Source organism: Vidua chalybeata, chromosome 5 (assembly GCF_026979565.1).
Source record: "Vidua chalybeata isolate OUT-0048 chromosome 5, bVidCha1 merged haplotype, whole genome shotgun sequence".
NCBI lineage: Eukaryota > Metazoa > Chordata > Aves > Passeriformes > Viduidae > Vidua > Vidua chalybeata.
This window is the reverse complement of record NC_071534.1, coordinates 30,958,767-30,972,948: the sequence shown is the minus strand read 5'-3', so window position 1 is coordinate 30,972,948 and position 14,182 is coordinate 30,958,767. Positions and strand designations below refer to the sequence as shown.

Below are 14,182 nucleotides of genomic sequence, written 5' to 3'. Positions count from 1 at the left end.
CCCTGGAGCTCAACATTCACCTCATTCTCACCTCATTCCCCTCCGAACCGGGGCAGAGGGACGTTGTGGTGAATGTGGAGGTAGGGGTGGAGGGGGAGGAGGTATGTAGGGTGGAGGGGTGGAATCGGGTAGGTCTGTATGCTACCTCGTCCTTTCCCGGAGGGGAAGGCATCCTAATTTTTAATCATTAGTCCTTATGGACTATCTGGAGGAATTTGGGGAAGCTTTACAGGGTTTCCCCTACCCATGGGACCAGAGGGCTTGCTTTTCCTCTGTCCCATCTTCCGGAGTGCTTTCTTACACACACACCTCTACGCTTCCCTCAATTCGTGGCCCAGCCCGTCGCCGGGTGTGGGAAACGCACTACTATGAGGTCCACACTCACGTCGTCTCACAGAGACGTCTCACTCATCACACTCCGGGATCCCAACCCCAACCGAGCGGGCCCCGCTCCCTCTGAACGGAGCAACCTCAGTAACCCCGAAGGACCACTGAAAGGTACTTACACAGTCCTGTGTCTTCGCCCGGGACTTCGTGCACAAAGATTAAGGGGTTGCCGGCTATTCTTTGCTTGCCACCGAATTTGGGTTCGTCGGTAAGGGTCCCAGGAGGAGGTCTCCTGAACGGGGCTCACTGCCAAGGCAGCGAGGGCGCCTCCCCGTGAGGAGCTTCCAACGGATAGGCCTTATCCGAATCACGGCACCAGATTGTTATAAATAGAGGCGAATAATTTGTTCAGCCTTTCAAGAGTCAATCAGAAATTTATTGATTACAGCAAGCGATGGCAAGCAAACAGCGCTGGGTGCAGCCGGGGAGTCTCCGCTCCGCCTACGGCTCACACACTGTTTTCCCCCTTCCCGCAGTCTTTTTATCCTTTTTTTTTTCTGGGGCCGCAGTATCTCTGGGTGTACTCTGCGCTTGTGCCCTCTGTTGCTAGGGGGTCGTCTTCTACTCTCTGGTGGTCGTTTGACGAAGGCTCCTCTCTTCTTCCTTGGTGAAAGTCCACGGCCCTGTAATGGTCTTTTCCATATAAGGTTATATGTTATATGCACCTAAGTTCTAATTACACAACTAGCTTAAGTAATCAACATACTAGCTAGTTTCTGTCTGGCAGTTTTCTGTTATCTACACAAGGCTTCTCCTTTGGCTCTCTGTTATCTACACAAGGCTTCTCCTTTCTGTCTTGATGAACAAAGAGTCTTTTCTAACTTATCACACGGTCTTCTTTCATGATTCCATGATCTGCACAGTCCCCCCCCAACCCCCCATTTTAATCTGGCTGCATCCACTGGTCCAGCCTTGGCATGGGCAATCCATAGCTGGAATAGGTCAGCAAACCTGGGGGCCAGCAGGAGATGCAGAGCCCTTCATGCTGATGTCTGTCAGAGCCACAAGAAATAGTGGGAGTTTGCTTGCTTGAAGATTACATGGTGTTATGTGTTTGAAGATGTAGCAAGGGGAAAATACAAAATATGAAGCATAAGAGAGATTTCTGAATACTTAAAGCAGGGCTTGTTTAGTAAAAGCATCAAATATGTTTCAAAGAAAGTAATGAATGTAGCTGGAAAAAAACTCTGTGACTGTCTTTCCCTCTGTCCAAACAGACTAATTGACAGAAAGTTCTGTTTCATGTAGGTGGGTTGCTACTAAACCACTATTAGGAAGAATTAATTCTGTTGCACTTAGTAGGATAAAAAGTTCCATTTTTCTCCCTGACTTAGAAGATGCAGTGATGGTTTCTGTCCAGTGACAGGGAACAAGCAGACCTACTTCTTTGGCCCTCTCTCTGTCTTTGCTGCTGGTAATTCTTCCTTCCAACATGCTGTACTGCCTAACAATTGCATTTCTGGTGTTATGGTCTTATTTGCAATATAAGCACACCGTTTTCTGCAGCGTGCTCTACAGTTCTATTGCTTTCCTGAGACATTAAGTTGGTACAGGTGTGAGGTGAGGCAAGAGGAAGCAGACTCAGTATCAAAGCTTCAACTCTGTGCTGAGATGAGGTGGAAAAAACAAGTAGCAGACTTGTCAACTGTGTCAGGATGTCTGAATAACAGGGATGGAAATGTGTTGTTAAAAATGATGCACTGGAGTGTTGACAAATCCCTTTTTCAATTACAGAAATAAATTTTAATTACCCTTTTACAATTTAGGTCCTGTAATGCAAACTTTTAGAAGCATACTTACTTTTACTCCATAAAGATAAGTTGATGTGACATTAGTGTGGTTTGTTGGTCAAAGATAAGCAGAGCTGAATTTCTGTGAAATAAAATCATAGGACGAAAAATGAATGGAGCCATGTTCGGCATGTAGTAGTAGCTTGTGGTACAGAGTATTAGGGCCTCTGTTATGGCCCTAATCAGTTCTGAAGAAAGGAATTATAGAAGTGAACTGAAAAATTCAAAATTAAAATTGTCATTTTCTTTTTTTTTAATCACATCTAAACTGTACATTTCTGAGCAAACAAAAACAGTTATGGCATTAATCCAACACTGCTGCTACCAATGCATCTTTATGTTGAATTTAGCAGAATTAAACACATAACCACTGAGGATTTTTTTTTAGTTTCCTTGATTTTTTCTACTCATGCTGTTCTACTGAAGGGTGTTGATTTAGTTAGGTATAATACATTAAAATTAGTTAATACATTAAGAATTACCTATTTTAAAAGCAATAGATTTCACAAATGATAAAAAAAATTCTTTTGCAAGTAACTCATATTTTCTACTGCTTGCATTATTTCCCCTGTTAGTAAGATCATGAGACAAGGCTGTGCTTCACAAATGTCAGTAGTGAAATGGACTTCTGACTCCAGGAGGAATAAGTCTCATGCAAGAACTGTGTTCCCAGCTGGCATTCTGGAGCAGCAGGTGTGTTCCTAAGGCAGACTGCATGGGCATGATGTGAGGAAACTCCTCATCCTTAGCAGAGGAAAAGTCTGTTTTCTTTGCATATTTAAGAAAGCATAAATTAAAATTTATGTTGGAGATGCAGATGCACTTTGTATAATGCAGGCATTTTGTCACAGTCTCTAGTATTACTGAACAGTTTTGTGAACAGCTTTAATGAAAAAAGTGCGGTGGGGCTTCAGACTGGAGCCATTTGGATTTCCAGCAGTGACAAGTGTGCCTGCAGGTCTGGTTGGCCACAGTCTGGCATTAAATGCACTAATTTTCAGAAGGAGAGTGCTTAGTAATTTCTGAAAATTTTACTCCTTTAGCAGAATGCAGAAGTTAGATCCTGGAATACTGACACATCCATTTTGAGAGCTAGCCTAAAAAAAAAGGAGCTGATAAGTCACTGTCTCAGTAAATGGAGATACATCTCATTACTAGTGAATACTGCATCAGACTCAACATGCCTACAGCAAGTGAATTCCTACATCAAGAACAATTCATTCCATAAAAAGGACAGGGAACATTTGTGTTTAGAAGAATGGGTCATACAAATATATAGAGGTCCAAACCATTTTCTAGTGCTCTTTGACTTTCCCTCCTAATTTTTATTATGTAATTTTCAAGGCTATTAAGTTTGACTCAACTTGCTTTCCTTTCCTTTGCAACCACCTTTCAATTACAAAAATAAGCTGAAGTGGATAACAGCTCTGGCCTTTTGCTCCCAGCCCTCTGTTTTTACTCCCATGTGTTGTTTTAATGGAATGACTTAGGTGGTCTCGGTTCACATCCCAGCTGACTGTAGACTGTATTATAAAATAACTGTGTACAGATTCTGTGGAATTGGCAGTCCTTGCTTGAAATAAATCCAGGGCTGAACAAGCATAAAGAATTAATTATTTCTTGCTTCTGGAGAGGGTCTCTTTGGGTCAGGGTTGAAAGCATTGGCAGGCCAGTGTAGGGAAGCTTCCACTCCAGCTGCCTGCATTGAAATTAGGCCGTCAATAAATAGAGGACTACAGTTTTCAGAACTGCCAACTCCTTAACCTTCATTAGCGCAAATATTTGCTCAGGGTTTTATGAATGTTGTATTTTCAGTGTGTACTGTTATATTTCGTTCCTAGAATGATCTCTTCAGGACAAAATATTAGGGAGTTATCTTTTTCTTTAGTGGACATGCAGCAGCACAAGCAAGGTGTACAAGATTCTGCAATTTTCCCGGAGAAGTTTCTGTAAATTTCTCAAAGCTTTTCCTCTTGTCTATGGGTGTTGAGTTATATGGTAAAGAGGTAGGATGAATTTTTCCTTCATAAAATAAGCAGGAAGTCCACAGGGGCTCATAACTTGACTTTAAAAAACTGCTTTCTTAAGCCACTCCTTATGGCAAAATAGGAATCCCTGGAGAGCTGGGTTAGTTTGTGGTCTTGGCAGTGTTTTCTTCTGGCTGTACCAGGTCTGGTGCAAGCACAGGTAGTCCTAGGCATAAATAACTCTGATTTTAATGAAAAATATTTATGTGGTGATAAAGGAAAAATTTCCAAATTTTGGGTTTGGACACCAGTTCTCCCTATTTCCTGGTTGGGAATCCAGTGCAGCATCAGGTGCGGGGAAGTGTGGATCTAATACATAAGTTAGGAGTACCCGTTGCAAATATATTTTTGTGGATCTCTTCTAACTCTGACTTTCATCACCCCACAAGCAGAGCTTAACAACAAGCAAGGGGCACTGGAGCTCTGGCAGTGGGAGGGCATCCCCTTGCTCCCAGGAATGGGACCTGGCTGGGGTTGGATGCCAAAGTTCTCTCTATCCTTTTTTGAAGCAAAATATAGAAAGGGTTTAAATTGGTGAAAACTTACTTATATTGAAATTTCAACAAATTTTCATATTGTGTTAAAGCCAAGGATTTACCCAAGCAGTGGAGTATTTCACAATGGGATACAGATATCTTATTAGAGCAGTAGGGCAGTCATAGCTGGGATCACCTAATGGCATAAGAAACATGGGGATTGTAAGAAGACTGGATTTTTTTCAGACTGACTTGATAAACATGGAAAACAAAGATGTTGGAAGGTAAAGCTGAACCAAGCACAATTGTTTTGTGTTTGACTAGATGCACAGAGGGAAACACTGGTTGTAGTGAGCAGGGGAATAAAGGATGATAAAATCATTATCTGCAGTGTGGAGGAAAGAAGAATGGTAATAATTGTTCTTCAGGTGATTCTATATCAGTGTCTCCTCCACACAGGTAACTTGGTGTATTCCGTTACTTAAATTTTTTTGTAATAAAAGCACATTGCTGAGGTGACAAAAATACAGGTGACAAATGTCATCAACATGAACTTATCAGTAATACTGGATAACAAATGGCTGAGAATTTTATCATAAAAATCCCCAGAATTAATTTTCTAATGTTTAAAAAAGACATTTCACCAAGCATAACATAGCTGCTGTGTTGATAAATAGGTATCTTTGAGAAAGCAAGATCCAGCAAAGCAAGACCCAGTGTAACTTTCAAACTTTAAACAAATGATCTTTAAAGTAGCCTTCCAATCTATGTTACTCAATTTTATGACACCAAGAGTTACTGTAATTGGTGTTCTGATGTCATGATGATAAATATGCAGGTAGACAGGTGCATAAAGTGGTTGGACAGTGTTGGAAGAGTGTTCTCTGAATCTAGATTGCAGTTGTAATCCTAGAAGAACCTCAAAATTAATGTATATAATGAAGTCAAAAGAATGTACTGTGCTTCTTAGTCCATATTTATCTATTTTCAGAGAAGTTCAGCACTGAACTGGCAGGAGAAAAAGGTGTCCAGACTTTTTTTTTAAATTGTTTGAAGACACTTAGCTTATGTAAGTGCTTCTAAAGTTTCCCCTGAATGAACATGGAAAAAATATCTCAGGCTGCATGACACCAAAACTGTTCTCAAAGGACCTTGAAGCTCAACTCTCTGGCTCAGTAGTTAATTTTTTTACAAACTTTTACAGCAGATTCACCTGACACAATGATAGTTCATAGTTCAGACGGGGATATAAGGGGAGAATGGAGGATTTCTAAGTATGCATTCCCTTTCTTTACATTTGCAGGCTAGGGTGCTATGTAAAGTTCTTTCTCACTCCACTTTATTTTATTTACAAAGCAAATTCCAAAATAGCATACAAATTATTTTAAAACTCTCCCCAGCTGGCTTTTCTGTTTGAAGACTGCACAGCCTACACCTTAGATGCTGCACCTCAGACAGCCATTCCTGTCACCTTTAAATTCAGAGACAGTGACTCAGTCACAACCCTTTTCTAGCCTTTCCATCCTTAGCTGAAAAATTGGGATGTTACAAGCGTGCCATACTATGACATTGCCACAGAAAAATTAAATTTCTTATATTTCAGTGGAATTCTCTCTTGTCCAGTCACAGGGCACCACCAAGTCTGGCTCCACCTTCTTTACTTCCCCTTTACAATCAAGTGTACACATTAATGAGATCCCCCTGAGCTTTCTGTTCTTGAAGCTAAATGATCCCAGCTCTGTTAGCTTCTCCTCACAGGTCAAATGCTCCAACCCCTAAATCATACTGTTATCTCTTCACTGGATTCTGGTGTGCCTGTGTTGAGCACTAGGTACATCAACAAAAAATAAACTCAAATTTCCAAGATTTTTGCTTCAAGATACTATCTCCAGGCTAGAAGACACACTGCCATATCCTGAAAGCAAATTTGCATGGACTTGGACAAGCCAACGTTTGGAAGGAGTTGTCTCACACCCCCAGAAATTTTCCCTAATACCTAGCAGAAAGGCCATTTGGACTTTCAGGTCTAGAACTGACTCTTAAAAATTATAGCATGTTTTCTGCTTCCTACCATTTTGTGAACAACTGTAATATTCCAGTATTTCAAGTTAAGCCTGTAAGGTAGACCTATTCCCATGGCCTTTTTTTCTCTGCACTTTAATTTTGTTCTTGTTTTCATTTCTGGTGGGGAGGTATTTTTAAATGGTTGCAAGGAAAAATGGTGTCATTTTTAGACCAAAATTCATTGGTTTATTTGAAAAAAAGTTTAGATGGAAGTTTTTTATCATTTTTAGGAGACACATTGCTAGTTATAGGTGATAGCTAGTGAAGGAAGTTGATCTTGGCTGGTTTCAGTGGCCTAATTGCAATCCAGTGTTATCAGTATCACACCTTGAATCTTGCAGTAGCAGAAAATAAGAGTTTCTCCAGTAGTTACAGTTCAGAGCCTTCACTCACAAGGTAAAGGTTGTTTGATTACTCAATTTTTCAGTTTATATCTACATGCTCTAGAAGCCTTATCTTCACGATTTATGTTACCACCATGGCTAGCACTCAGGTGTGAATTCTTACTCACATACTCTCCAAATACTTATTTTCATAAATAATATGTAATTCCAGCTTAAAATTTGCCATTTCAGCAAAATACTTTTGCCATCAAATTGTCTTGAGTGAAATTCATTAAAAGCATGCCTAAAAGGGGAATACAATTCATGGGCATTTACTTTAAAATACAGATGTACATTGGGCGTTAACAGCATTTTTAGAAGTATCTATTGCATTATTGCTCAGGTCTTCAATCCTATGGAATTTTATAGCTGAGAACCAACATCTGTGTAGACCATACTGGTGATGATTTGTGGTAAGAGCTGCACCATGTAATAGTAGGGTTTAGCCCTGGAAAATACCAGCAAATTACACAACTACCTCATCTTCTAAATGACACAGCAGTTATATGGTAAGTACTCGGGATCTGATTGAGCATCATTATCAGGTGAGCTGCAAAGACATGTAATTATTGTGAAGCCCTACCTATGATATTCACTGGTGGAGTTGCCACATAAGTCAAATATACTTCAGAGCTCTGTACTCACTCTGTCAATGTAAAGCATTACCATTAGTTTTTGTCATGGTTTTTCTCCCAGGATTCTCTTATTTGTTGAGTTTTCAGCTCATGTTTCCCATTGCGCCCTTATTGCAGCTGCCCAGAGGAAGGGCTCACCCCACTTCTCACATGGGAGAGTCCTGAGGGAAGGGTCAGAAACCTTCCATGCCATCCATCTTCTCTGTCCTCCACTTCCTTCAGCATCCAGGTAGTTCTAATCATTTTGTGTTCTTGGGTATCATGTGCTCCTGGCCTGCAGTCCCTGGGGACAGCAGCCAGCTGAGCCAGCAAACCTGACACCTTCAGTACTGCACTTCCAGCTTTGTACAGGGCAGATCATGAAGATAATCTGCTTGTTCTAATAAAGTGCAGTGCCAGAAGCTGAAAAATGTTCTACATACCTCCAAAAACAAAGGCAGCAGCTTGAAGAGATAATTGATACATGCATTTCTTGGTACTTGCATAGACTGATGTGAAAACCTAAAGGTGAAGCATAACCATGGCATGAATTGTCACCAGTGGTCCTGGTGGCAGGGAAGACTAAGAATAGTAGGATGAAAGTATTTAAAGTCTGTGAGGAAGCATTGGTAGATGGTCCAGATGTAGTTGTTGCACTTTGTGAATGAAATAGATGTCAGCTTTTCTGCTGTATTTTATAATTTGTATCTCTAGGTGCGAAATCTTTTGCTAAGGAGCTTTTTTTCTTCAGTGTTGTACGCTGTACAGGACAAGAACATAGTGGTTTAACTGAAGTGAAGCAGAGTAGCCTCGATGCTGGACAGTTGTTTTGTTTTGGGTTTGTTTTTGTTTTTTTAAAAAACCCACAACAACTATACTCCTTTGAAACAAATAATGTTTTCTTTGGTTGTCCTATACTAGGCAGTTGTCTTAGTCAGACACCTGAACACAAATCCACATGCACTTTTTATAATCTCTTGGTCATAGGAATATTCAGTCATATTTTCTCAAAATTATGTCCAAGCCTTTTTTTTGCATCTTTATGGTATTCAAAGTGTGTTAGATGACATGGAACTGTTGGAGCAGGTCCAGAGGGAGGCCACAAAAAAGATCACAGGTACGGAACACCTCTCCTGTGAAGACAGGGTGGGAGAGTTGGGGTTGTTCAGTCTGGAGAAGAGAAGGCTCTAGGGAGACATTATTGCCAGTGTTTCAGTACTTTTAAGGGGTGGTTATAAGAAAGACAAAGGTCTTAGCAGAGCCTGTTGCAATAGGACAAGAGGTAATGGTTATGAACTAATAGATTCAGACTTGATATGAGGAACGATTTTTGTGTGTGAGACATAAAACTAACATAATAGAAGACTGTTCTCCAGCACGGTGAACATATTCAATTGTCTTTCAAAATACATTAATCCAACATCATGCTGGCAAAGCTGTAGCTCACCAAAAAGCTCTCTTTAAAAGGCTGAGGGAATTGAGGCACTGAAACATTGTCTCTGCATTTGATGTTGTGTGTCCAAAAGAGATTCTGACTTTTGGCGGAGTTTATTTCTCCCCCGTAACCATGCAAGGAAAAAAAGAGAGACTACATTTCTTCTATAGACAGAAACTATTTGAGATGGATTGTAAAAACACAGATTTCGCACTTTCACATGCCTTAGTTTCTTTGGAGTTACTACTGTAATCTAAGTAGTCTCAAATTTGGGTTTACTGTTTGTTCATGTAAAATGCAGTGGTTTGGAAACTTCTGGGAAGCAGTATTGTTGCTGTGAGAAGTAGCAGTTAAAATCACTGACTTAACTGGCCTTACTATGAAAACAATGCTGTTTAATTTTCTTCAAACTTCTTTATTATCCTTGGAATCAGAGAATCACAGAATGGCTCAGGCTGGAAGGGCCCACAGTGGTTCATAGGGTCCAAACCTCACCTCAAGCAGGGCTAGCCCAGAGCACAGGGCCCAGTATTATGTCCACAGGGGTCTGGAGTATCTTCAGTGAGGAGATTCCACATTCTCTCTGGACAATCTGTTCAGGGCTTGGTCACTGCCCAGGGAAGAAGTTCTGCCTCCTGCCCCTGACTTCCTGGGCATCAGTTCCTGCCTGATAAAAATCTTCTGAATATACTGAAAACAGTCATAATTACAGAATAATTTTGTTTGGAAAAGAACATCAAGACCACCAAGTTCAACCTATGGTTGATCCCCACCTTAATCAACCAGCCCAGAGCACTGAGTGCCACATCCAGTCATTCCTTGGATGCCTGCAGGGACAAGGATTCCCCCAACTCCATGGGCAGCCCCTTCCAATGCCTGACAGCCCCTTCAGTGAAGACATTCTTCCGATGTCCAACCTGAACCTGCCTTGACACAGCTTGGGGCCATTTCCTCTTGTCCTGTGCCACCTCCTGGATGGCAGGAGGTCTGTTCTGCTCCCTATAATACTGATTCCTTTTGTCCCTGCATGGCATAGGAATGCATATTAATTTATCCTTACTCCTAGAAAATGAAGTTCATCACTTGAGGCCTTTGACCTTGTCTGGGTATAAGAAATTACTTAACTTCTTCATTTTAAACTCTGAAAAGTTCTTACAGAGCCAAAGAAGTCAGAATTAAACAAAATAGAATACTTTCCATTGCTAACAAATCTGTCCACTTCTTGTTTGTCTTGAAAAGGTATCTATGGAGAAGTGATCATTAAAAAGTAAGCTTTCATTATTTGCTCTTAATTAGCTCTGTCAGGCTATCATAACCCCTATTGTATAATTTTCAGTGACAACAAAAAGGGTAATTTATACAGAGTGACAATAAATTAATCTATTGTACATTCACAATGAACCAATAGCTGCAGTAATCATTCAACAAGTGACTTGCACCATCTTAGAAGGAGGAACCTGTGTAATTTTCTGTCCAAACAGCCGATTTCATTCAGAAGCCCTTCCATACACTTTCTCAGGGACTTCTAGGATAACTTGTCATCAAGGACCACAAAATAATTTTCCAGTTTCCTTTTTGTTCTGATATTAGTGGCTTAGTTCAACCAAGTTTTGTTTTGTGTTCAAATGGAGACCCCTTCCTAGGTAGTCCTTCATTAAGGAAATTAAGTGGTGGTTCTGTGCTGAGCAAAAAGATTGCCATTAATTATTGTGTTGTAGTGTCCCTTTTGGATCTGAAGGCTCTTGCAACATCATAAATTCCATGCAAAGAGCAATCACTTCTAAATTATCAATCTAAGCTTGCTCAACATTTCATCAAAAACCCCTCTTTGGTAGGAATGTGTGTGCAAATGTCATCTTAGAAAAACACATTAGTGCAAAGCCTCTTAAAAAGTACTACTTACTTAAAAGATTATATGGGTTTACCTAACATCACTCTTAGAGTCTTTATTATTTCCAAATTGCCATCAGTAGAACTTGCATGCAAAAGAGAAGACCTGGAAAACAAGAGTCAGGGTCAAAAGTAACAGCAACTCTCTCAGTACTTACGAAATCTGGCAATTGCCATAGTGGAGGGAGAAAGTAGAGTGGCTGCCAGTAGGGTTTCATAACAGAAGGAAAATCTCTGTCCATTTGCTCACGCCATGAAGCTGGAGATGGAAGTTCAGTGGCATCATTGTGAAGCAGCATGTTATAAGTCATGTGGAATGGCTTCCTTGTGCTGGGAAGTTCACTGTTGTTAGTCTGGAGTGGGACATACATCGTTAGCAGATGTGACAGACCTATAAACCTGCATGAGCAACATGTGAAGGCGAGGTCATAAAAGCAGTTTCACAGAAGAATTGCAGTCAGAGGGGAAGAAGAAAAGTTTCCTGTAGCAGCTCTGAAAGGCTTAGGGGGTGTTGTCCCAGTTTTGCTCTCTGGCACTCACCACTTGACCAGTCTTCTTCATCACTTTTGGAAGAACAAAGAGGGAGCATTTCCAATCTGGTAAATGCACATCCTCAAATAGCATTGTGTTCTCTTCCTTGGCTGGCCAAGTGATGTAGGTGGAGCTTGTTCTGCATATGTTGTGTTTAATTCAGATTGTGGTACCCTGTAATTTTCTAGGATGTGGATTACCATCAAACTGGATTTCTAAATTTCAAGTCAGGCCCAAGTATGTGTTCTTTGCCTCTTTCATTGTTTCAATGAGTGTAGAAAAAAGCCCATGAGTGATGCCCAAACCAAACAATACAACATGTACTAAAATGGCATACAGACCACACCCTGTGGGAACTATCCAGATCTACAAACAATTCCAAGTTATGGTAATAACACAGCCAGTTAGAAACATCCTGTCAAACCCACAAAGAACTCCATAAGGACTCAAGAATGCTGATCTCAGTATCTTACCTTACCGCGGAGCCTGAAACTCCTGTTTGTATCACAGGTTGTTTGCCCAGTACTTTGCTTCTAAACGTACAGAGTTTCCAGTGTTATGCTTTGCTGGATATTGATAATGATGGCCCTTATGCCAACGGCAGAGAAGAATGCTTGTGTTTTTTTCAGTCTGATGTCATCCCACAAGCAGCCTTGGCACACAGAGCTGTAGTGAGAATGTAGTAGATGAAGTCAAGCCTTCCCTTGAAACTGCATTGGAGATCTTGGAATGCATACATATTGTCAAGCCAAGAACTTTAGTGACATGTAAGCAGTTGTCATGTCCTGTCATTGAGGAATATAGGAAAATTTAGTGGCACACCTTTTCCTGGTGAACCCGAAGGCTCTGGACAGTGAATGCTTCTGTCTGCTAGCCTTTCCACTTATTATTCCATTATCCTACTTTTTCAGTATTTTCTTCTGTGTTTTTTCCTGTTTTTCTAGGTGCAAGGAATGTAGCTTACTGGTCTATTCAGCACACTACCTTCCCTATTCCATATCCACTCTAGATCACTTCCAGTACTTCACCAAAAACAGCCTTGCTTTCCTTCCCTTGATGGGGCTTGCCTTTCCTTCTCCAGCATGGACTGTTACCCTGTCTGCTGACTGCTTATGTGCTGAGTGCCAACATTATTCCTCATATTCCCTGCAGGCCTCTGACTCAGGGACAATGACTGAGTGTCCCTTCATGCCTGTCCAGCCTCCTTCAGCTCCTTATTTTGCCTCTAAGACCCAGCTCTCATTTACTTTCTCCATCTGAGAAATGCTCACAAAATTTACAGCTTTCATTTTTCTCTCAGCCAAGGATCTGGCAAGTTTCTTGGCAAAGATGTGTCACAAAAAGTCTACTCTGTTACCTCCATGGTGATGAAAGAGCAGCTGTAAGACATATTTGTTAGCTTTCATTTTTCAGGTTGTGGCCAAAAAACGTGTCACTAAATCTTTTCAGTGCCATCTTTGAGAACATTTGAAAAATAATTTTGTGATCTAAGTGTAGAGCAAATACACCCCTTCAAATGGAAATTGTGATCATGTACAGGTGAATGAATCCTTGCAGAGGCCATAAAAATCTGAAGTTTTAATCAGATTATAGTATGATATAGTTGGCTTTATTTTCATGACAGTCCAGGCCAATATGGATGTTAGGGTTCATCTTCAGGCTTTTCTGCAGATATTCCTAATTGGAATTCCTAGATGGAAAGATCTTTCTCTTTTGAAAAGCGCTGTTAGTATTTAGAATAGGTTAGCGTAAGGAAGTTTGTTTTTGTTTTGTTTTGTTTTGGTTTGGTTTTTTGTTGTTGTTGTTGTTGTTGTTGTTTTTTTGTACATCATTCCTTCTGCTTCTGCCTTAAAAATGTACAATTGTACGGGATCAAATGGAGGAAATTCTGTCTGAGGATTCAGGGGACATAAAAAAGGAGTGATTTAGGTAATGCCTGATTATTGTGAAGATATTTTTTTTTTTTAATTACTGGTGAAGGAGAATAATGTTATAAGTACTGGCATATCTTTTAAAATATCTCAGTAGCTTTCTTCATTCTTCAGAATAAAAATTAGAGAAGATTTTCTCAGATCTGTGTAAGAAGGGTATCACACGGAAGTGACCCTTATGTATTGCATGTGTTCTGAGGTAACCTACAAGCAGTTAATACTGAGTGTCCTTTCAGTCACAGAGCTCAGCAGAGTTAGGAAACTCTTGCTTAATAAGACACATGTACACTTTTAATACTTCATAAATTAGGCATATAAACTTCCAGTGGCCTTGAAATGATCTCAGAGGAGTTCAAGAGGCTTTTAACAATTCATCAAAACAATTGGTTTGTTTTGTTGACAGCTGTGCAGGAGTGTTGATCGGAGGGACTGGTAAACTGGGAATTAGTGTTCAGCTTTCAGCCTATGAAGGTCAACTAGGAAATTACAAAAAGCAGACATTTTCTTTCCAAGTCTCATGCAAGTCAGAAGGGAAGGGAATCATAACCTTTCCTTCCAGGAATTTGTCTTTTATTCCTTCGGCTTAAGAGATAAAGAGTAATGTTTGGATACTGAGAGACAGATTGCGCTAATTGTTGTTTTCTGGGAATTTGG

General features: G+C 40.4%; 1 protein-coding gene across 4 annotated transcripts in view; it reads left to right on the top strand.

Moving 5' to 3' along the window:
* Positions 1-14,182, top strand: part of SCUBE1 (signal peptide, CUB domain and EGF like domain containing 1) — a 189,263-nt gene that overhangs the window by 75,014 nt on the left and 100,067 nt on the right. For 2 of the 4 annotated variants that reach the window (XM_053943724.1, XM_053943723.1), the window contains exon 1: positions 148-498. The exons of 1 other annotated variant lie outside the window; for it this stretch is intronic. In XM_053943724.1, the coding sequence (XP_053799699.1) occupies positions 369-498 (130 nt within the window). In that variant the 5' untranslated portion in view covers positions 148-368. Of the gene's footprint in view, positions 1-147; positions 499-2,752; positions 2,871-14,182 lie in introns of those variants that run through there. One more of the 4 variants, XM_053943725.1, reaches the window with a different exon arrangement.